Source organism: Gossypium raimondii, chromosome 2, assembly GCF_025698545.1.
Source record: "Gossypium raimondii isolate GPD5lz chromosome 2, ASM2569854v1, whole genome shotgun sequence".
Lineage (NCBI taxonomy): Eukaryota > Viridiplantae > Streptophyta > Magnoliopsida > Malvales > Malvaceae > Gossypium > Gossypium raimondii.
The window spans coordinates 14,932,506-14,954,639 of NC_068566.1; the positions used below are offsets into that span (position 1 = coordinate 14,932,506).

At 32.7% G+C, this 22,134-nt stretch overlaps 2 protein-coding genes across 5 annotated transcripts; both read left to right on the forward strand.

Moving 5' to 3' along the window:
• The first annotated feature begins 6,009 nt into the window (after positions 1–6,009).
• Positions 6,010–9,501, forward strand: LOC105763321 (probable sugar phosphate/phosphate translocator At3g11320). 3 transcript variants are annotated; one of them, XM_052626167.1, is made up of 6 exons: positions 6,012–6,447; positions 6,909–7,204; positions 8,014–8,117; positions 8,249–8,477; positions 8,746–9,008; positions 9,232–9,501. In XM_052626167.1, exons 2-5 carry the CDS (start codon positions 6,944–6,946, stop codon positions 8,782–8,784), a joined length of 633 nt encoding a protein of 210 aa, XP_052482127.1. In that variant the 5' UTR covers positions 6,012–6,447; positions 6,909–6,943; the 3' UTR covers positions 8,785–9,008; positions 9,232–9,501. The 3 variants fall into 3 exon arrangements, with proteins under 3 accessions (XP_052482119.1, XP_052482123.1, XP_052482127.1); XM_052626159.1 differs by having other exon boundaries at positions 6,010–7,204; XM_052626163.1 differs by having other exon boundaries at positions 6,011–7,204; positions 8,773–9,008.
• Positions 9,502–16,652: 7,151 nt separating this feature from the next.
• On the forward strand, positions 16,653–19,855 carry LOC105777401 (RNA-binding protein 2). Of its 2 annotated transcripts, XM_052626171.1 has the most exons (8): positions 16,710–16,813; positions 16,920–17,028; positions 17,130–17,175; positions 18,060–18,196; positions 18,290–18,578; positions 18,687–18,748; positions 18,880–18,961; positions 19,309–19,855. In XM_052626171.1, exons 4-8 carry the CDS (start codon positions 18,095–18,097, stop codon positions 19,410–19,412), a joined length of 639 nt encoding a protein of 212 aa, XP_052482131.1. In that variant the 5' UTR covers positions 16,710–16,813; positions 16,920–17,028; positions 17,130–17,175; positions 18,060–18,094; the 3' UTR covers positions 19,413–19,855. The 2 variants fall into 2 exon arrangements, with proteins under 2 accessions (XP_052482128.1, XP_052482131.1); XM_052626168.1 differs by lacking the exon at positions 17,130–17,175 and having other exon boundaries at positions 16,653–16,813.
• The last annotated feature ends 2,279 nt before the right edge of the window (positions 19,856–22,134 follow it).

Below are 22,134 nucleotides of genomic sequence, written 5' to 3' on the forward strand. Positions count from 1 at the left end.
TAATTTTAGAATATTGATAGAATCATATCTTATAAAGATTAGATTAGATTTGATATGGCATATCTTATAAATCCCTAAAATTAAGGGATATAGTTAATCTCATCCGTCGATGTAAATATATCTTGACTGTCGATTTTAAGGGAGCTCAACTATAAATAGAGAGCCTCCCCCTCATTTGTACTCACTCCATTCATTGTTTCATTATTCCTTGTGAATAAGAGAATATTGAGAGCATTTACTCGAACACCTTGTGTGCGTTCTTTCTATTATTCTTTTGTTGCTTCTTTTGGCATAAATCGTTTCCGCTATACAAATTGGTGCCTTGGAGGACTTCTAAAGGAATTCTCACTTGAGTAAAGGTTGACTTAGGCAAGTTTGGATGAACAGATTGCCTAAGGCTGCACGGATTACGAGATGAAAGATCTATCCCTGTAACAAGTGGTATCCGAGCTATTGGTTCGAAGGCACCGTTGGGATGTCAAAAGAAGAGTTCGAACAAATGTGGGCTAGAAAGTCTTTGAGGGAGACACTGTCGATAGTAGAAGAACGTGTGGGTAAACTCGTGGGAACCATTGAGGACGTAAAGGAGGCACTTGATAGGGTCGAGGATCGCATAAACAACTGGAAGAAGCAATCTAGAGACTATGTAAATATGTCTCTTGATTCCACCATAGATAAGGTAAACGAGTTGTTTAATTCACACAGGGATAAGTTATAGGAGAGAAACTATGCTCTTGAGGCCATGATGATGGCTTTGAAGAAGGAAACAATGGCCACGACAATGGCTTTGAGCATATGAATAGAGGAGCTCGAGGTAAAGCTAGCCTTGTGTCGAGTAGCCTTTAGGGAAGGAGTGTCAAGTGCAGCACTTAGATACGAGGATGTCCCAAAGCCGAAAGAGGTGTCCAAAAGCTGCCAAAAGCCATGACGATAGCGAAATCTGTGGTCAAGCTTGGCCTAGGGAAAGACAAGCTTGGGTCTTCCAAGTCCGAGGAAAGGGGCATATCTGAAAAGGATCACAAGGAAGATAATGATGGCAATGGCATTGGCGACAATAGTGGTAATGGGAAACCACGAGTTGGAAAGAAGAAACCCAATAGGAAAAGGGACAAGTTGAAATGTTTTCTCTGCACTGGTCCACACATGTTGAAGAAATGTCCGAAGCAATCCGCGTTTAAGGAGAAGCTGGTGGGTAAGGCCTTGGTACTTGGTTTAAGCGCAAGGGGTATCGAAGCCAATGAGGCCTAATGTGAGAAGAAGCCAATGGAGTGCTTCTTATGTCATGGTCTGTATAGGTTGCGGAAGTGTCCGAAGAAGTCTATCATTGAAGGGACGATGGAGCAGACAGGGAGCCCAAGAAGCTTGGTTCGAGCAAGGGAAAAGTCGAAGCCAAAAGGGCAAAGAGGAGAAAAAGAAGCGAGTAAAGTGCTTCTTGTGTCGTGGTTCACATAAGCTACGGAATTGTCCAAAGCAAGCCGTAGTAAAAGGAAAGACAACGTCTGAGCTTGGTGAGTCATCGGAAAGGCTTCCACCCAAGGAAGTGGTGAGTTTGTCATCAAACTTAGGGGAAAAAGTTGCGATGAAAATAGTGAAGCTGGGACCAATGAGGCTGAATTCGAGTGAAGCATCGGAGTTGGCCAAGTCATTGACAAGGCTTCCACCTATGGGAGAGGTGGGTGGTGCATCAGACTTCAAGGGAAAAGAAGTGATGCAAGTTGAACAGTTGACTAGAGTAAATGCAACAAGTAGGACTATTTGAGTTAAGAAGTGACGTAAACCGAGGAAAAAGTCTCGAAAGAAGGAAAAAGCTAAGCCATCGAGACAAGACTGAGGCAAATCAAGCCAGTACCATTAGGAAGTCGCAACGAGGGCGTTGCGAGAATGGGTGGGGGAGAATGTCATGGGCCGCAGTTCAAAGCCCGTGACTATCATACCAAATGTATTTGATGGAGGTGTATTGTGTAGATGGGGATCATTTGGCCCGCAAGAACTGACCCGATTCGGTAAGTAGTTAGAGAAGCTTGTCAGATTGAAGCCTGGTTGGCCCAATAATGAAGATATGACAACTTAGGCTGTGTTGGTAACTAATCTAGAAGATTGATAGAATCATATCTTGTAAATATTAGATTAGATTTGATATGACATATCTTGTAAATCCCTAAAATCAAGGGATATAGTTAACCTCGTCCGTCAATGTAAATGTATCTTGACCGTCAACTTTGGGAGAGCACAACTATAAATAGAGAGCCTCCCCCTCATTTGTACTCACTCCATTCATTATTTCATTATTCTTTGTGAATAAGAGAATATTGAGAGCATTTACTCAAACATCTTGTGTGCCTTCTTTTTGTTGTTCTTTTATTGCTTCTTTTGGCATAAATCGCTTCCGCTATACAAATTGGTGCCTTGGAGGACTTCTAAAGGAATCCTCACTTGAGTAAAGGCTGACTTAAGCGAGTTTGGATGAACAAATTGTCTAAGGCCGCATGGATCGTGAGACAATTGGGAGAATTTGAAACAGTCGCACTCACCGTAGGGTGCACTAACATGCTGACAAATAAATTGCCTCCAAAGTTGAAAGACCCAGGAACCTATGTCTATGATAGTTAATTAAGAAAAAAAGGACTAAATTATAAAAGTGATAAAATTTAATCGCTATAGATTTTAAATAGCTAAGGGATCAAAATGACGAATAGACCATTTTCAAAAGTCCAAGACGTCGTGAATGTCATTAAATCCCATTAACTTTTGGGTTAATTACTATTAAGCCCTAATTAATTAAGGTTTAATTAAATAAACCTCAATTAATTAATTAAAAGACCAATTGAGTAATTAGACCACTTTCTAAATGTCAAACGGTGGTGGAGGCTAGTTGTAAACCATCCACCTTGTTAATTAAGTTTTTGTTATGAATATTTTATTTTGATATACTTTAAATTCTAATAGTCATTAGAAGTATATCTCTACTTCTTTATACTTCTTATGCCTATAAATAAATACTTTGGAGAAGAATTGTCAATATTCCCGATTGATCAATAAAATACACTCTCTCTTTGCTCTTTCGTTCTCTTTGTTCTTTATTCTCTATCTTTTATTTTATAACACGTTATCAACACGATTCTCTTTTAATTGTTTTTCTCCAAAGTTACAAAAATATCCCAATATTTGCTATTGTCGATTGCCTTCTAGAGTTGTTGCTATTTCAATTGAGGCTTACACACTATGGGTAATCATTAAAGCTTTTAACCACCGAGGTACACATAAATCTCTAAAAACAATTTATGCCTTTTTATACAAAGAAATTTTTTATAATCCTTAAGTGGTATATTTTTTTCCTTTGTTGATTGATTTTTGGTAAAATTATTTTATCAAAAAAATATTATTACTTTAATGTTTCTTTTAAACTAAGATTATTTTATTAAATTATAGTATGCATGATATTTGGATGATTAAATTTTTGATGATTAAATTATTGTCATTAAATATGCTTGAAATTTGATTAAAATTGTGAGAGAGAGTATTACTAATCAATTTGCCTTTGATTAAAGGGAAAAGGAAATTCAATAGAATCTAAATTACTCATTAATTTGTTATAGTTGAATGATTGTATAATAACTTTTAGATTAAATTATAAAGTACAAATAATTTATTAGAGCATCATAAGATTTTATAACTTATATGTGGTATGTTCTTATGAAAGTATAGTTATTTTAGTACTTGTAATAGTGCTCCTAATAATAACCAAGGTGGTGACAATGATGTTAAAAATCTTCGTATATTTTATTATGACTTATTTATTATATCATGTTTATTATAATTAAAGACTAACCATGACAACATGAATAGATAGATTCTGATTTGAAATCTACGTATGTTTGCGATGGTGATTATGAAATAAAGAATCAATGGAGGCGTTTGGAAGTCTGTCCTACTAGATTTGTTGCATTCTCCGAAGTGAATGCAAACATAAAAAAAATAAAAGATACAATCATGGACCACTAAAAGTGGAAACATAATAATAAATAAGAGAACAATGAGAGTTCTCAAGATAACTTTTAAAAGGGTAAAGATAACTGATGCTATCAATGTGATATGAAAGATTATTGGCCACATATGTGGCATATGCCAAATATTTTTTTTATGTTACACTACACCAAAACAGGCTTTTAGCGGCAGTTTTAGTGGCGTTTGGATACAAAACGCCGCTAAAAATCGAGCATTAGCGGCGCTTTACGTAAAACGCTGCTAAAGATAGAGCATTAGCGGCGCCTTAGGGAAAGCGCCGCTAAAAATGAGAATTAGCGGCGTTTTTTGAGAAAACGCCGCAAAAAACCTAAGCCCAACGGCATCGTTTTCAGACCATTCGAGGCTTTAGCGGCGTTTTTGGAAAAGCGCCGCTAATGCTCTGTGCTTTAGCGGCGTTTTTGGTAAAGTGCCGCTAATGCTCTGGGCTTTAGCGGCGTTTTTGATAAAGCGCCGCTAATGCTCTTGGCTTTAGCGGCGTTTTTGAAGAAGTGCCGCAAAAACATTTTATCTGTCTAATTACTATTTAATTGTTTATTTATATTAATTAAAATTCAATTTATTTTTAATTGAAAATTTGTTAAAAATGGATAAATTTGAAATAATGACACTTATAAATAAATTGAAATAAAAAACATAGAAAAATATTTGTTAAAAATGGAAAAATTAAAATACTATTATTTAAAATAATTTTAAAATTTTTGGGTACATGACTGATTGATTTTTAATTTATATATTAAATAATTTCATATATAATTGTAAAAGATACGGTAGTATTAATTTTAAAATATTTAAGTAATTGTCATTATAGTTTAGGGTTTAATATATATGATTTAGGGTATATGGTTTAGGAGGTATGGTTAATTTAGGATTTAAGGCCGGTTTAGGAGTTAGAATTTTAAGGTTTATAGATTATGGAATTAGGGACTATGGATTAGGGGTTCTGGTTTAAGGGTTGTGATTTAGGGGTTAGGGATTAAGGGTTAGAGATTAAGAGTTAGGGATTTAGGGTTCATTGATTCGATGTCAGGTTAGGGTTTAGGGTTTAGATTAATTAGTGTGTTTTAATTTATATTAAATAAGGTTTAGGGGTTAGGGGTTAGGTATTCGGGTTGGGATTTAAGGTTTAGATTAATTAGTATTTTTTAATTTATATATTAAATAAGGTTTAGGGGTTAGTAGTTAGGGGTTAAAGGTTTGTGGTTAGGGGTTTGTGGTTAGTGATTTAAGGTTTAGAGATTCGGGCCGGGTTAGGGTTTTGGGTTTAGATTAACTAGTTTTTTGAATTTATATATATTAAATGGTTTAGGATTTAAGGTTTACTTGAGATTTGTTAAATGATGAAATTTTATTCAACCAATTAATGCTTTTATATTTAAAAATATTTAATATAAACCATTTGATATATTTAAATATTAGATTTAAAAAAACATTGATAAATAAATAAATAAAAGTAATTGATATGGATAGGTAACTATCTATTTTCGATAGGACTAAATTATAACAAATAAAATGAAATAAAAAATTAAAATCATTTCACATCGAACATTTAGCAATATATATAGTTATATTTTAGTTAGGAAGAAATATCTCTAATAAAATAGAGATTAGATTGGAAAAGAATAATATAAAATCATGATTAACTAATCTTACATTGGATAATTCTAACTTAATAATTAAATACAACCATTTAATCATTTGTTTTCTTATTAAAATATACGATATTTATTTTGAAAGTACTTGTTTTTTTATAAAAATCAAGTTTATAAAAAATAATAATAATAAATATTTTATAAAATCACTTAACTAATAATTTTTAGTAGACAAAATAAAATATTTTTAACTGAGTAAAACGGGGTCGTTTTGTTCAAAATGAAATAATGTTTTGCGGCGTTTCTATAAAAAAAACGCCACAAAAGATTCAAAATCTCTTTTTTTCCCACTTTCCCTCCTCCCAGTTTTCCCTCTTCTATTTTCATTTTTTTTACTCTCAGAATAAATAAGATTTTGAATCTTCCACAAATTTCTCTCTTTCTCTCTTTCTTTGTTCTCTGTTGAAATGTAGGAACGATTGAATTGAGGGGGAAAAACAAGATTTTAATTGCTTAAAAACTCTTTGTTTTTTTTTTTTTAAATTGGAGTTAAGTTTGACAGACGGTTGTGCGTGGATTCAGAGTGCAACCTAAGTCCGATGGCTACAACTTTCAGTCCAGCTCGGAGCCCGGGAGTTCAATGCTTCAGTTAGGAGCAGGCAGTGGAGTGTCGAGGCTTAGATCTTCGTCGCTTAAGAAGCCACCGGAGCCGTTGCGTCATGCGGTGGCAGATTGTCTTTCGTCTTCTTCGCTTGCAGCGGTGGTTGGAGGAGTTAGCTCGCATCACCAAGGGGGTCCTTTGATTTTAACTGAAGCTTCAAGGACGCTTCGGGTTCGTAATTTTTGTCTTCTTCGTTTTCTCAGAGAATTTTGCAGAGAGGCAGCCAATCCATAGCTATTTTCATAACATTAAAGCTTTACTTTTTCTGTACCTTTTTTTTTAGTTTAACTTTTAATTTTTCTTCTTTCTGGGTTTCATTGATATTGTAATGAGAAACTTGAATCAGATCCATGGGAGCTAGTTCCATCAAATCATCTCAAAGAACCCATTTTCACACCAAAACACCCATAATTTCCCAAGCTCCACCCAGATCCATCTTCTATAATCCCAATTTCCTTTTCTATTAAAAACCCATTTTTTCTTCATCTAAATTAAGACACCCAGATCCTCAAAACCCAAAAAGAAACCATGAAAAACCAATCGAAAATGTTCACGACAAGTATTTGTTAAGTATTTACTAAGCAATTACGGTTTCAAATACCCAATCTTCTTAACCATGTGTCACATGACAGCTTGTTCTTTGTTAAGCTACTTCGCAATTGCATGGATGAAGATGGTTCCAATGCAGACCATTCGATCTAGGGTTCAGTTTTTCAAGATCACGACTTTGAGTTTAGTCTTTTGCGTGTCGGTGTTGTTTGGGAATATTTCTTTGAGGTATTTGCCGGTTAGTTTCAATCAGGCTATCGGTGCTACGACACCGTTTTTCACTGCGGTTTTCGCTTACTTGATGACATTGAAGAGGGAAGGTTGGCTTACTTATATTACTCTAGTCCCTGTTGTTACTGGGGTTATCATTGCCAGTGGGGTATGTATTTTACTCTCTTCTTTTTTTTTTAAGCAAATTTTTAGCTTTCTTTGTGGAATGGGTTGGCTTTATTTTGTTGGTTTGATGTGATTGATTGAATATTTGATTAGAAATTGGGTTTGTTTTACCATGTTAAAATTTTTATTGGTTTGTCTGATAACTTTGTAAATGGTAGCTTGTTTTAGGGGACTTATAGTTTGCTTTATTTTGTTCACAATTGGATTCTTTTTGCTATTGGAACTTGTGGAAATGCCCAACTTTTTAGCATAATTTGGATGTTTTGTCGATAACAATGATGATTGTTCTTGGATTGTATTTCATCTTTTGTTGGTTTCGAATGGATGATTAAGTCTTTAACTCTGATATGAAAACCTTGGTTGTTTATGGTTCATCAATGGTTAGTGTATATACTTTCTATTTCCTCATTTTCCCATGCATTTCACATATTGTATGTTTTGGTGTGTAGTCTGAAATTCAATGATACTCGGACTCAAGTCTAACTATTGGATATGGGTTTATGTACAACACGTGAATTTTTTTTAAGTATTTGGAGGTTGTTAGAGGATCCTATCCTCATACCATGTTTGGATACCTGTTCAATACAGGTGTTGGACGCCGATACTTGAAAAGAAAATGAAAAATCGAAGTAACATAGCTGGAATTTTCCCCTCTACTTGATTTGAAAAAACCCTTCAAATTTCTTCCATTTTACGTTTTATAGATTTAAATCGTGTTCTACATTAATCACGTTGTATTTCATTTGCTTAATCCACTTTCGAATTCTTATTTTTCATTATTGTTGCATATAGGGTGAACCGAGTTTCCATCTATTTGGGTTTATCATGTGCATTTCAGCTACGGCTGCACGAGCTTTCAAGTCAGTTTTACAAGGAATTTTGCTTTCATCCGAAGGGTGAGGAATATTTATGCCTTGGCATTAACATTTATGGTTGATGGCATAATTTTTAATTTTTTCCGTATATTTGCTTTTGTTCATAGACTAGGAATTGTCACTGAAAATTTCTTGTAATTCTATTTTTTTAGAGAGAAGCTGAATTCCATGAATCTCCTCATTTACATGGCTCCGATAGCTGTCGTATTTCTACTTCCGGCAACACTCATTATGGAGGAAAATGTGGTGGGTATAACCCTTGCCCTTGCCCGAGATGATGTCAAGATCATATGGTATCTACTATTCAATTCAGCACTAGCATACTTTGTGAATTTGACCAACTTTTTGGTCACGAAACACACCAGCGCCCTAACTTTGCAGGTATGGCATACGTCGGCTTTTTAGGAGTTTAACTACATTTCTTTCGCATCTTTTCTTTGAAAAATAAGGATGGATTCTTTAAATCTTTTGTCTGATATGGAGTTAAATTAAAATTAAGTACACTTGTTCGATCTTTCAAACAAGATGGTGATTTAGAGGTCTTTAATGCTTCAAACTGTGAGGATTATGATAGCATGCATCTTTTAGTTGTTTATTAGCATCATAGTTACTACAATGGTTACTTTTTTACTAAATCGAATTAACACAGGTACACTTATCACCCGTCTTCTTTCAGTTGTTCATATAACAAACACAGTTCCTAGTAAATGCAAGAGACATCAGTGCTGCTGGAGGAGCAACTGCAGTTTTTGGTCAAGCAGCTGCTCTTTGTGTTCAAAAGCAGTACGTGGATCATGGGGCAGCTAGCCCAAATTTGTATATTTCCAGTGAGGATTATAATTTGGTTTTGTCGTGGAATACATTGAATCTGAGAACTTGAGTGATCTAGAAGATGTTGATACATGTCTTAAGGTATAATTTACTTTCAGTTTACATTTGTCATCTCTAACAAATGACTCAAACTTGAAAGTTACTGCAGCTTCTGTTCTTAACATTAGTTGTCTTAAAAGTTGCATTTGAATGAATCTGAAAATTATATAATCCTAAACTTAGTGTTCCTGAACACAATTATAACATCTTTTCTTAGCATATAAACTTAGCATGATCAAGTCAATAATCAGTTTAATCTTTTCAGGTTTGGAGCCATCAAACACTGGTGGTGTTTTCTTTATGGTTCAGACTGCGAAAGTGGAGAGGAGGATAAATGGGACAGATAACAACAGCAAATTGGTGTATGTATAGGAAAGCTTAAATTTTTATTTTGTAGCATTAAGTTTTCTGTAGCATTAAGTTTTTATTTTGTATGCATTGGTGTATGTGATTTTATCATAAGGATAAATGTTTTCTGTAGCTATCTTCCATTGTTTATTTTAGTTTTGATTCTAAATTTTTATTTTTACTTTAATATTTACGACAACTTGAGTTCTAACTTTTGGATTTTAATTGTGTTATTAATTTATTATTTTAAATTCTAAAACTAAATTCATTAATTTTTATATTTAGTTTTAAAGTTAAAATTTTATAGAAAATTTAATTTACATAATATTTTTATTTATCCTTAAAAATATATTTAAAGTTCACATTTAAAAATAAAACATAATATAATATTTATCATAAAAATAAATATTATTTGATTAAAATATATTTTTTAAAGTTTATGTTTTTAGCGGCGTTTTTGCTAGAAGCGCCGCTAAAGGTCATGGTCTATAGTGGCGTTTGTGATAAAAGTGCTGCTAAAGGTCTTGGTCTTTAACGGCGTTTGTGGGAAAAGCGCCGCTAAAAGTCGTGGTCTTTAGCGGCGTTTGTGGGAAAAGCGCCGCTAAAGGTCTTGGTCTTTAGCGGCGTTTGTGGGAAAATTGCCGCTAAAGGTCTTGGTCTTTAGCGGCGTTTGTGGGGAAAGCGCCGCTAAAGGTCTTGGTCTTTAGCGGCGTTTGTGGGAGAAGCGCCGCTAAAGGCCTAAAAAAGCGCCGCTAAAAGCCTGTTTTGGTGTAGTGTTAATATCCTTTAAGGAAGGATATGAGAATGTAGTAATGAATTCTATCATTACAGATAAAAAATATTTATCTTATTTGGTACTGAAACAAATAAATATTATTCTAAGATTTGATAGTACAAAATTAGTTGAAAGCTCCAAAAAAGCTAATATATCAATATCTAAAAAGAACAAAATTTGTGATGGTTAATTCATTAGTTTTAAAAGGTATTCATTATAATGGATATCATATTGAGATTGTGAATAAAGAAAAGATTACATTTCATATGAATCAAAATTGCTATAAATATCTATTTTGAAAGGATAAAAAACAAAGGGAGGATTAAGTTATTGATTTGAATTGATTGTGAGTATCTTTGTTATCTTCTTTTGTCATCATCCCCATTAAGGGATTGAAAGAAAAATATTTGACTGTGAAAGATCTATTTATGAGCAATCGAATATGGTAATTCTATCTAAAGCTTGTTATGGTTGGATGCGCCTGAAGTTGCAAGTTTTTTTTTAAAAACTGTGAGTATAACTCTACAGTATTCAGAATAAGTTCTCAATTAAAATCACGTAGAAAACTATTACTCATAAGAACTTGCAAGAGAGAAAACTTATGTATGAAAAGTCATTGGTTATGTACTTGTTGTACACCTGGAAGATAAGATTCACTCTCAAATTTCGCTATTAATAGATTTTGATTGGATTCAAAGTCTACTATTGAAGTTTAATTTGCTTACTTCTTGATAAAATCATCAAGACTCAACGCAAAAAGAAAAGGTACATCTTTAAATATTAAATCGACTTGATATATGGTTTAAATATTTGAGATGGTCTTCTTTTAATTTTGATTACTTGGGTTACATATTGTTTTAAGCATCTCATTTGTTCATGAAAATGAATATTAATGATTTATTTATGTTGCTATAGTAGGTTTTATAATTAAATAATATATTTTATTAAAACATATCTAGTATGCAAATTTTGTTAATAAACCAATGAATTTTATAGTATTGAATTTGATTTAGTTCAAAGAATTGTTAAAGGTAGTAGTTCATACGTTTTATATTATTCCATGTGTTAATTATTTAGAGAAATGCCTTGAGCAATTGTAAATGAAAAGTTCTATGAGCATGAATAGTTGGATTTTGAATTAAATTTCATGCATGGTTATGAAAGAAAAAATTGATAGTTTTTCATTATGTCATATTTTTATGTTTGAGATCCGACCTTTATTGATATATTTAATTTAGGCTTGTTTCTATATATGACCTACCCAGTTATTTTTGATAGTTAATTTATTATGCAAAAATCTTGTTAAAAAGGCTTTAAAAGTATTCTAAGTTGATCGCATATCTCATTATGGCTAAAAATAATAATGAGTTATTTGTTCCACCAGTTTTGCTCCATTCCCTGAAGTGACTGTAGCAATTCATAACAATTATGGAAATTTGACTTATTGTCATTATTGACAAATTGATAAGAAGAAGATGAATGATTCAAAATATTGTCAAATGTTTATACTTAGTACATAATGTTTAATGATTTATATTAATTTATCATTCCTTGAAGCATATGATATCTATATAATCTTATTAGTAAGAAATATGATATATGCTTACATTATTGCTCGAATTACTTTTTGCACATTCCTTAAAGTGAATGTCGCAATAAATATAATAAATTTTATAATCATTTCTTTTTGTATATTTGAAGATTTTGACATATTCCCAAGCGAATATTTTATATAATTGTTTGGAAATTATGTTTATTTTGTTGACTTAGTGGCATTATAAACTTCACATTAATTTAGACATTTCATCGTAAATGTCACAGTAGTACTTGTATGTGAATACAAAGTAAAAGGAATGACTGTAAAATTATCAAATTGTCACAATTTATGTTGACAGTATTATTACAATTGAAATGCATGTCAAAGTAAACCAGAAGTTTACTGATACAAATACATCTACTACTTGGCGTGACCAGTTAGACCATCCTGGATCATATATGATGCGAAAATTAATTGAGAATTCATATGAGCATTCATTAAAGAAGAACCAGAAGATTCTTTAATTTAAATCATTCTCATTTGTTACTTTTTCTCAATGAAAATTGATTATTAGAAACTCACTAGCTAAAGTTGAGATTTAATGTCTTGCATTTCTAAAATGAATATGGGCTCATTCATCCACCACATGGATGATTTTGATATTATATGATTCTTGGTAGATACATCAATAAAATAATCACATGTGTTATCAACTTGCAACTTTGTCATTTGCAAGATTGCTTGTTTAAATAATTAATTTTAGATTATGCAATTAAGACAATTCATCTTGCTAATGTTGATGAGTTTATATCTCAGTCTTTTATTGATTGTTGTATATGAGTTTGAAATTTTTTTGTAAAAGTTTATTATTTATGCGCATAATGGTTTAGATAAATTATTGATTGAACGCATCTGATTAATATTTAAACCATTATTTATGAGAACTAAACTTCCTATTTCAACATGAGATTATGTTTGTTTACTTGTTGAACGTATCAAGCCAATAAGTTATAAATACTCCCCATTACAATTGGTTTTTGGTCAAGAGCTAAATATTTCTCATCTTTGAACTTTTGTATATGCGTATATATTCCAATTGCTCCACCACAACGCATAAAGATGAGTGAATCCTCAAAGAAAGTTGGGAATATATATTAGTTACGAGTCTCCTTGTATTATTAGATGTTTTGAATGTATTGGAGATTCAATTATGACATGATTTGTGATTACTATTTTGATTTGATTTTGCAAGTACATTCAAATAGTAATTTGAAAAACTAGTATTCAAGATTGAATACGTAGAATATGAAATATTATGTGATGTTTTCATGAATGGTAGTAAATACGCGTTGTACTCTTTTTCCCCTAACTGAGGTTTTTTCCCATTGGGTTTTCCTGGTAAGGTTTTTAATGAGGCAGCATATTATGTGTATTATAGATATGTGTACTTTTTTTCCTTCAATAGAAAATTTTTCCCATAGGGTTTTTATCTTAGTAAGGTTTTAACGAGACACATTATCTACAAATGAACATCTAATGGGGAATGTTATGAATATTTTATTAAGTGGATTTTCATCAAGATCTAGATAAGTTTTGATATACTTTAAATTCTAATAGTCATTAGAAGTAGATCTCTACTTTATTTATACTTCTTATCCTATAAATAGAGACTTTAGAGAAACATTGTAAATATTCTCAATTGATCAATAAAATAAGCTTTCTCTTTGCCCTCTCATTCTATTTGTGCTTTATTCTCTGTCTTTTATTTTATAATTTTTTTGTTTAATTAAATAATGGTTAATTAAATTAATTTGGTTTAATTAAAAGTTATTACAAGTATAAATAATAAATTAAATGAAAACAAACATTTCATCATCTTTTTCATTTTCACGAAACAAAAGAAGAAGAAGAAAGGTTTGAAGCTTTCGAACCTTAGTTCTTCAATTGGTAATCCATTTTATGCACTTTTCTTGTAATTTTATATATTTTTGATATCGTTGCAACTATGTCCAATTAACTTGTATCTCCATTTTTAAATTTGTTAAAGATTCCTAAAGTTGCCATTGATGTTAATTGAAGTTTTTGAATGTTTATGGTAGATTTTAAAGCTTTGATGGAAAATAAGACTATTTTATAAAGTAATTTCCTTATTATTGAGCATAAAAACTAAATTGTTAATATTTTGAAATTGGCATGTAATTTCGTAATTTTTATAATAGGAGGCTGTAATTGGATATATTTGAAATTGGTTTAAAATTTGGAGTCCAAATTTAGAAGTTATGATAAGTTTGATTCTAGGGACTAAATTGAATAAAATGTAAAACTTGAAGAAATAATTGAAAGATAAAATTGAGCTTACATATATTTGTAACAGCAATTATATGATATTTGAGTGATTAAATTGAAATAAATTTATATTATTGATCAAGATTTGAATAAGACGATTGATAATTGAGGAAAAAAAAGAAATTTACAGGCTAGTTCCTAACACTTCCACTTTTGTTATTAGCCCCTTGTAAGTTCATACAGTTTAACTAAATTGCTAATGCTAATATGTTATATTTGATTTGGTAATGATGATTGTTGGTAACTATGAATTGTGGTACAATGTAAGATAAATCCCGATGAAATTAGTAAAAGTCTCATATACGAGGTTACGGGTTATTGCCCACCGATTCTGAGCTCCAGCATGTGTTGCGGACTCGAGAATACATGTATATTAGCCTTGGTCAGACTCTCTTTTGTGTAGGTTAAGTCGAACGAGTAACTAGACACTATATTTCTCGTGTAGGTTAACCCAAAAGGGTAATTAGGCAATGTTGATATTTCTCGTGTAGATTTAACCCAAACTGGTAACCAGGCAGTATATTTTCACCTGTATACTGAGTTATTTTAAGATGTTTTATCGGGTAGATTTATAAAATGGAAATGTGACGATATGAAGTTGATATTAGCAAAATGATCAATTATGATATGGATATTTGATGCAAATTTGATTATAATGGAAATATGAACAATTGAGGTTATACATATGGTTTGAGCTTAAAACCTTATGTATTTGATGTTGTTTTATCGTGTCTTGATAGGGATATTTATTTTGCATGATAAATTGAATGTGTGATAAGTAATTAAGGTAAGTAATCATTTATATTGTATGAGCTTACTAAGTATTTTAAATACTTACATGTGTTACTATTTTAGACGTCCGAAATGAGTCGATCGGATCAGTTAGAAGCACACACCTACCATCTCTTGACTTGTATACTTTGATGTTTCAACTTGAATTGGTCATCTGTGGCATGTATATAGGATGGTTGAACCGGTTAAAATTGATGGATGTGTTTTGCATGGTTGTGCTTGTATAAATATTCATTTTGTAACTCAATATGAGTGGTATACTTTTGTGCCAAGTTTGGTAATTAGAAGGTTAATGGTTATGACAAGGTTTAGGTGATGTTATACCTATTAACTAGTAAGTGATTTGGTTTGAATCATAGTGTTTTGAGTTTAATGTTATGTTAGTGCCAATGAGGGTATAGTGGTTGAATGTTTATTTGGTAATATGAATTGATGTTTTGGTCTTGAATTGTATATGTTTTGATATAGGTTTGAATGGTATAACATAACATGTTAGGCCACTTGTAGGAATGTCATGATCATTTTTTCAAAATGGTTGATTAGGTTGTACACGTTTACCACACGGCCGTGTGTCGCACACGGGTTAGTGGCACGACTATGTGCTTTGTTTATTCAGGATGGCTTTGAATCCACACGGTCACAGTCTCTTACACAGCTTGGCTACACGGTCGTGTGAGTGTTTATAAATTTTACAATTAGGTCCAACATGGCCTCAGCTTGTTACACGGCCGTGTGACTTAGCATTACACGACATCAACCTTATACACAGTTTGAAGGCACGACCATATGATCTAACATCACACGAATTCAGCCTGTCACACGGCCTAATCATACGGCCGTGTGACCTCTATTTTTTCTTTTTACCTATCTATTTGCAAAAGTTTCAAAATAGTCCTAAATTGCTTCCAAGCAAATTAAGAGTTCTCATACGCTTGTTTGAAACCCAGATTTGTTTGAACTACATGTTAAACATAATATTGACTCGTACTTAGTGAATAATTGAATATTGTTGATGAAAATAGATGTGAATGTTTCTCTTTACTGTTGTAGCATCCTGTAATTCAGGTCCGATGATTAGGCCAGGTAAGGGGTGTTACACCTTCGTTTTTCCCTATGATTATGGCATCAATATTATGTATGATATATATAAGGCATCATTGCGGCCATCCAAAAAGCTTGAACTCATGACCGAATAACGATTATCAACTGACCCCTAGTTATACTTGAACCCATGATCGCATAATGGCTGTCGACTGAGACCTCCACTTAGACTTTGACTTGTGACTGTATCAAACACTGTCACCCCAAAACCCGACTTCCATAGGATGAGTTTCTGAAGTAATAGTCCTATCCCAACATGACATATGAAATGTATGTGTTTTAAGATGCGTTATCGCATCCCTAACTCCTCAAATCTACCTATAAACTTTTACGGTTTCACTATCAAAACTTTAAACCTAATAAAAACCCTAAATTCTAAAAAAACTCAACCCTAATAATCAACCCTAGCCCTAAAAAAATTAGTGGCTGAGGAGAGAGAGAGCTGGACGTGCTTTCCTACCAATTGTGTAGAAAACACGCCCAGCTGGATGTACTTTCACACACTATTTCCAAAATCAACATATTTTCCTAAATCTTGAAAAAAAAAACTATTTAGCCAATTCAAAAAAATTATCATATATTATTTATTTAGCCTAAAAAAAATAGGTAGATTGTTGAATGTGTATTCCATTAAAAGAAAAGAAGACAAAAATATTAATGATAGTGGCCAATTCACAATTTTTATTTAAAGAGATTAAAATAAAAAAAATAACCAAAATAAATTCACAGTATAAGTTACCTTAAAATTTTAATATTAAGGGACAATTAAATTACTACAAACCTTTTTTTAACTTAAGCCCATAGGAGAATCTCCTCTGCAAATCTTTTTTGGGCTTTGCAAATAGAAAATAAATAAAAATAAACAAAAATAAAAATCTCGACGAAAATAAACGGAAGAGAAGGACAAGTTCAGAGCCAGGGCTAGGGTTTCCTTAATTTTGAGCCAAGGTCATTTCTTTCTTTCTCTGTCAATTAAATACCTTTTCCTTTCTTTTCTTTTTTTTTTTCAATCTGGTAAATATGAAAAATTAAATATATATTTTTGTTTTTGCAGAGGGGATTGAAACAAAAGTTAATGGCGGATAATTACTGGAATCGGCAGCAGCCAACTCCTCCGATGCTGTCCTCAGGAGGGATGCTTAAACGACCTCGTACTGACTATGGTATGCTTCTTTCCTTTACGTTTCAAATAATTTTCTTGCCCTCTATCTTTTTTACCTATCTTGTAAATTTTTTTTGTTCAATTGTGTTTTAATTTCTGCAGCTATTGATATCAGCTTAGGAAACTTGGAGAACTTTTTAATGGAGTGGTAGAATTTTGTTCAAACTTCATGTTGGGAAAAAGTTGGTTTCTTTGTTATTGGGTTTAATTTTGTTCTATTGTATTTTAGTTTTAGCCGCTTTTGATACCATTTTAGGAAAATTCAAAAATTCGATTAGATTGGTATACTTTTGTTCAACTTTATGTTGGGAGAAAGTTTTCTCTTTTAATTGTTATTGAGTTTTATTTTGTCCAATTAGATACATTTATGTATAAGGATCCTCGAGAAAACAAAAAGAAAGCCAAAGAGAAAACATAACAAAAGAATGAAAAGGGAACTTAGAACTTATCTTCTTTCTTGATTCATCACCAAAAAATCTGATCTGCTCAATGAAAAACTGAATACTATAACCAATTTATAACAAAATATACAAAATGCTTTTCTAACGACCTGCCAACGTCAGTGACCAACAAACTTAACTACCAAGCTAACACTAACAGCTTTTGAACTAACAACTAACTGCTAATGCTGTAGACAGTTTGAGTGCTCTATGTCCAAATAATTAGTTCAATATTCAATATCAAACCTTAGCTTAAGGTATCTAGTGCATTAGTTCAATTGTTCTTTTACCCTTCATTTTCTTTTTTCTTTTTCAAATTGTCTTTATTTATTTTTGTACAATTTTCTTTGTGCATATACGATTGCTGAAATAAATTAAGTTATATGTGCATAGTTTCTATTTGCGACAAGTTACCTATTTCATCTTAGGTAGTACCAATTTTGTTCAGACTTGCATTTAGCTTTTTCGCTGTTTAGGTTTCCATTTTGTAACAAGTTTAAGCAATATGCATGTTTCACTTCTGTATATTTCTTGAAAGACATTATCTGAATTAAGAAAAGGTTGATCAAATGTTTAATTTTCACCTTCACAGATGCCCCGCCTTCTGGGCTGCATCCAGCTCATGAGATGCATAATAATCTGGCAAGAGATGATGATCAAGGTGGACACCTGGCTGTGAAGGATACGAAAACCATTGGATCAGCATATGATCGTTATCTCCAGAGTGCGGTACCATTTTGAATCTTTACTCATGCATAATTATCCCTCATCATGCATCCCCATTTTTGTTTTCTAAAAGCATTCATTAAAATGGTTTTGAAGCAACTTTCTTCTTTTACTTCTGGAGAAGCTAGTACATTTGGTGGGTTGGGAAGGGCTGTTGGTGTTGCAATGCCTGCTCGTCCAATGGCTGATCCTCCTGTGATGGGTCGTCCTGCATCTGCTGCTCCAGATCTGGCACTAAATGGTGGAACTGTCAGTTTTGGCGGTCAATTTCCCATAGACCCAATGGCAAGGCTAGGTCGGGATATTCTACCTCTGCCTCCGGATGCTTCCAATACTCTATTTGTTGAGGGACTTCCTCCAGACAGCACAAGGAGGGAAGTAGCCCGTATCCTGTTTAATGATGTAATGCTTAATAAGATATATCAATATGTTTTCCATGATACCTTATTTTAACTTGGTTACCTTGCTTCACATTCCTTAACCAAGGCTTTAGATATCTTTCGCCCTTTTGTGGGATATAAAGAAGTACGACTAGTGAGTAAAGAATACAAACATGTAAGTGAACTGGATGTTTGCAAATACTTTATTTGTCTCCTGTATCGTGAGTTAGTTTGTTGTTTTATTAAGAGCTGGGAAACCGTCATAAGTGTATGTTGAATGCTAAACCTGATGCATTGGTAATGCAGCGTGGTGGTGATCCTATTATCCTTTGTTTTGTTGATTTTTCAAGTCCTGCTTGTGCAGCAACTGCAATGAGTGCCTTGCAAGGTGATCTCTCCTTCCATTGGTTTTGACATTTGTAGAAACAGTTATCACTGGAAAATGTACTATGGTTTTTTCTCGGGAGAAAAAAAATGACAAATGAATACTTTTGATAGACATTGGTGCACACACTTGAGCATTTGGCTCAAGTTGGAGGCGCATGTATTACTTGCTCAAAGACAAGAAGTTTGAACTCTTTTTCCTGCGAAATAAATGCTATCAGTTTGGACATGCATTTGAAAAGACTAGTATGAACGATAATATGCCAAGAGCGCATCATACGTCAGCTGATCTGTGCATTTGTGTTAATGCTTGAGTTCCCGAAAGTTTACTTTTGTTTGTGGATTGTGCAGGTTATAAAATCGATGAACATGATCCTGATTCTAACTACTTGAGGCTACAGTTTTCACGGAACCCAGGTCCACGGTCAGGTTCTGGAGTTCGTGGAAGGAGGTGAATGTCACTTTCTGGAAACAATCAGGCTATTATATGGATGCCAGTTTTAAGGCAACTTTATTTCATATTTTCCATCTATGATAGGGTTTCGAGGAGTGCCCTTTTTAATTAAAAAAGTACATTTAAAATTTGCAATTTAAAATGCCAAATCCTGCTAATCATTGGCGCTAGAGATTCACAAAAGAAAAATTTAGGAGAGTGAGGATCAAGCAATTGTTGAATTGCTTGCGCGTTTCTGGAACCTGTGTTGTACAATAACACTTTTAGATGAAAGAGGGTTTTTTTTTTCTGGCGGTATAGAAGATGCCGGCATTTGAATTTAGTGTTAATGAAAAACTTAGCGAAGTAATTAAGGAGAAATCCATCCAAATATCCATTTTGTAATTGCAATATATATATATATAAGATCATGAAAAGATTTGGAAAAAAATGATTTGTTATTTATACTGCTATTTATATTTATTTATGTCTTTATTATTTAATAGTTAAAAAATTACCCAGTCTTTCTAAGATTGAAACTGATATTAAAGAATTACTACTTTCCCTGTCGCATTCCTAGGTATTTGGAGCATATTGTTAATGGTAAATTTAACAATCTTTGGGTTGATATATAATAAAATATAGCACAAACATGGTTAAGAAGCTTAACCAGTAATTGTTTAGTTGATATTTCAAAATGCAATATGTTTTATAAAAAAGGTAATTGCTTTTGGTACACATCGAGGATGACAGTGGCTGTCCTAAGGAGAGTCGCAACACCAAAAAGGTCCGGTTTAAGGACAATGGGACGGATAGCGTTGATATGTCAATTGATTTATAATTGACCCTATTGTTTTGTAACACTCCTAATTCGTATTTGTTGCTGAAATAGAGTTACAGAGTATTACCGGAGTTTACGTTTCAAAACAAACAAAATTTTAAACATTTTAATTCACAACATCAATCATAGCAAAACCAATAAATGATATACATATTGTCCCTTATACGAGCCTTCAAGGCCCTAAAAACACATTAGAAACGAATCAGGACTAAATCGGAAACATATGAAATTTTTAGGAAAAAGATGAAAATTTTCAAACTGCAGGGGTCACATGACTGTGTCCCATACCGTGTCTGTGCCTATGTAACTCTCTGACTTGGGTCACACGACCAAGCTACACGTCCGTGTGCCAAGCCGTGTACCCTTCGAAATGGCCTCACATGCCCATGTGTCAGGCCGTGTAATAGCCTAACTTGCAACCCTTTGTAAGCTACAGGGAACACATGACCATTTTGCATGGTCGTGTGTCACACACGGCTGAGACACATGCCCGTGTCTTTGGCCGTGTGGACAAAAAATAGGCCATTTTCAAGTCATTTTTCTCACCCAACCATGCACACACCTACAACCACTTTTCCCCATATAAGCAAGCATTTAAAATGCACCAAACAAAGCATCAACAAGCTAAACCAATAAGGTATATATTCAAACAACCAATATGCCCAAAATGCACCTCAATTATAGTGATCATACATGTATTACAGGTTTGCATAGTTAAGCCAAAATTCAGCCAATCTTATAACTAAGTTTATACCAAAACTTACCACTAAGTTTACATATCAAATTCACACTTAAAATGCCAAATTGGCCAATTAACATATATCAACTAATCATTTACACAATTGACTATATATGCCAACTATCACTAATACACCTTAATAACCATATTCAAGCAAATCAAAGAACTCATTGCTTAAATCTTGATTACCATTCCAAACTCTCATCATTTAGGTACCATAAACACCGTATTAATAACCTTACAAGGCCAAGTATATACATACCAACATAACACCATTTTATCACCCAAAAGACAATATTCAACCATGTCAAAGAACATTCCATTACCCACATTTTAAATGCCATTTCAACTTCCACCATTTAAGCATCATAAAGACTATAAAATCAACTATCATAAGGTCACATATATATACCATAATTTCAAGCCAAAATATAATGACTATAACATCAACCAAAACACCTATATATGTGCATATTTAACAATTATCACGTAACTTATTTTCATGTCAAAACATAACATAATTGATACATAACAACCATACTAATTTTGGTCATTTCAAAACATACATCAATTTGATCATATTAACCACAACAAAAAAACTACCAATAGTATTTTAAGTACCTCAAATCCAAGGCAACATCTAATGCCATAATCATCAACCAAAATGACACACACATATATATATCAAACTCATCAATTACACATTAGACATACTCCACCTATACATGCCATTATAACCGCGACCAAAGCGTAGAAATCTACCGATAAAATCGATGGATAGTGTGATGGATCTCCAGCTAGCTTCCAACCCGATCGAGCTTCCGATAATCTAAAAAGTAAATGAAAAGCAACTGCATAAGCAATGAATGCTTAGTAAGCTCGTATAAACTTTATTCATATCAATCAATTTCAAATATGAAATTTATACATATAAAGAATAATCCTATACCAATACCGCAAGACTCGTGAAACCATATTTAACAACTCACAAAGTGAATAAATCCACAACATCACATATACATATCATCCCTAGCATAGTAGGATTTTATAAATCTCAAACCCTTTCAAATTTTCTTATTTTCATTTTCATTTCATTACTTTCCGTTGCATTTACTTTCTTTAGCTTAAATAACAACATCAATTCAACTCATATTTCCCTTTTTC

Coding starts and splice junctions, on each gene's coding strand:
- LOC105763321 (XM_052626159.1), top strand. CDS start 6,893: ATGTGTCACATGACAGCTTGTTCTTTGTTAAGCTACTTCGCAATTGCA. Junction 8,118..8,248: donor ATTTTGCTTTCATCCGAAGG/GTGAGGAATATT, acceptor CTATTTTTTTAG/AGAGAAGCTGAATTCCATGA. Junction 8,478..8,745: donor CCAGCGCCCTAACTTTGCAG/GTATGGCATACG, acceptor GAATTAACACAG/GTACACTTATCACCCGTCTT.
- LOC105777401 (XM_052626168.1), top strand. CDS start 16,941: ATGGCGGATAATTACTGGAATCGGCAGCAGCCAACTCCTCCGATGCTG. Junction 18,197..18,289: donor ATCGTTATCTCCAGAGTGCG/GTACCATTTTGA, acceptor ATGGTTTTGAAG/CAACTTTCTTCTTTTACTTC. Junction 18,962..19,308: donor TGCAATGAGTGCCTTGCAAG/GTGATCTCTCCT, acceptor TGGATTGTGCAG/GTTATAAAATCGATGAACAT.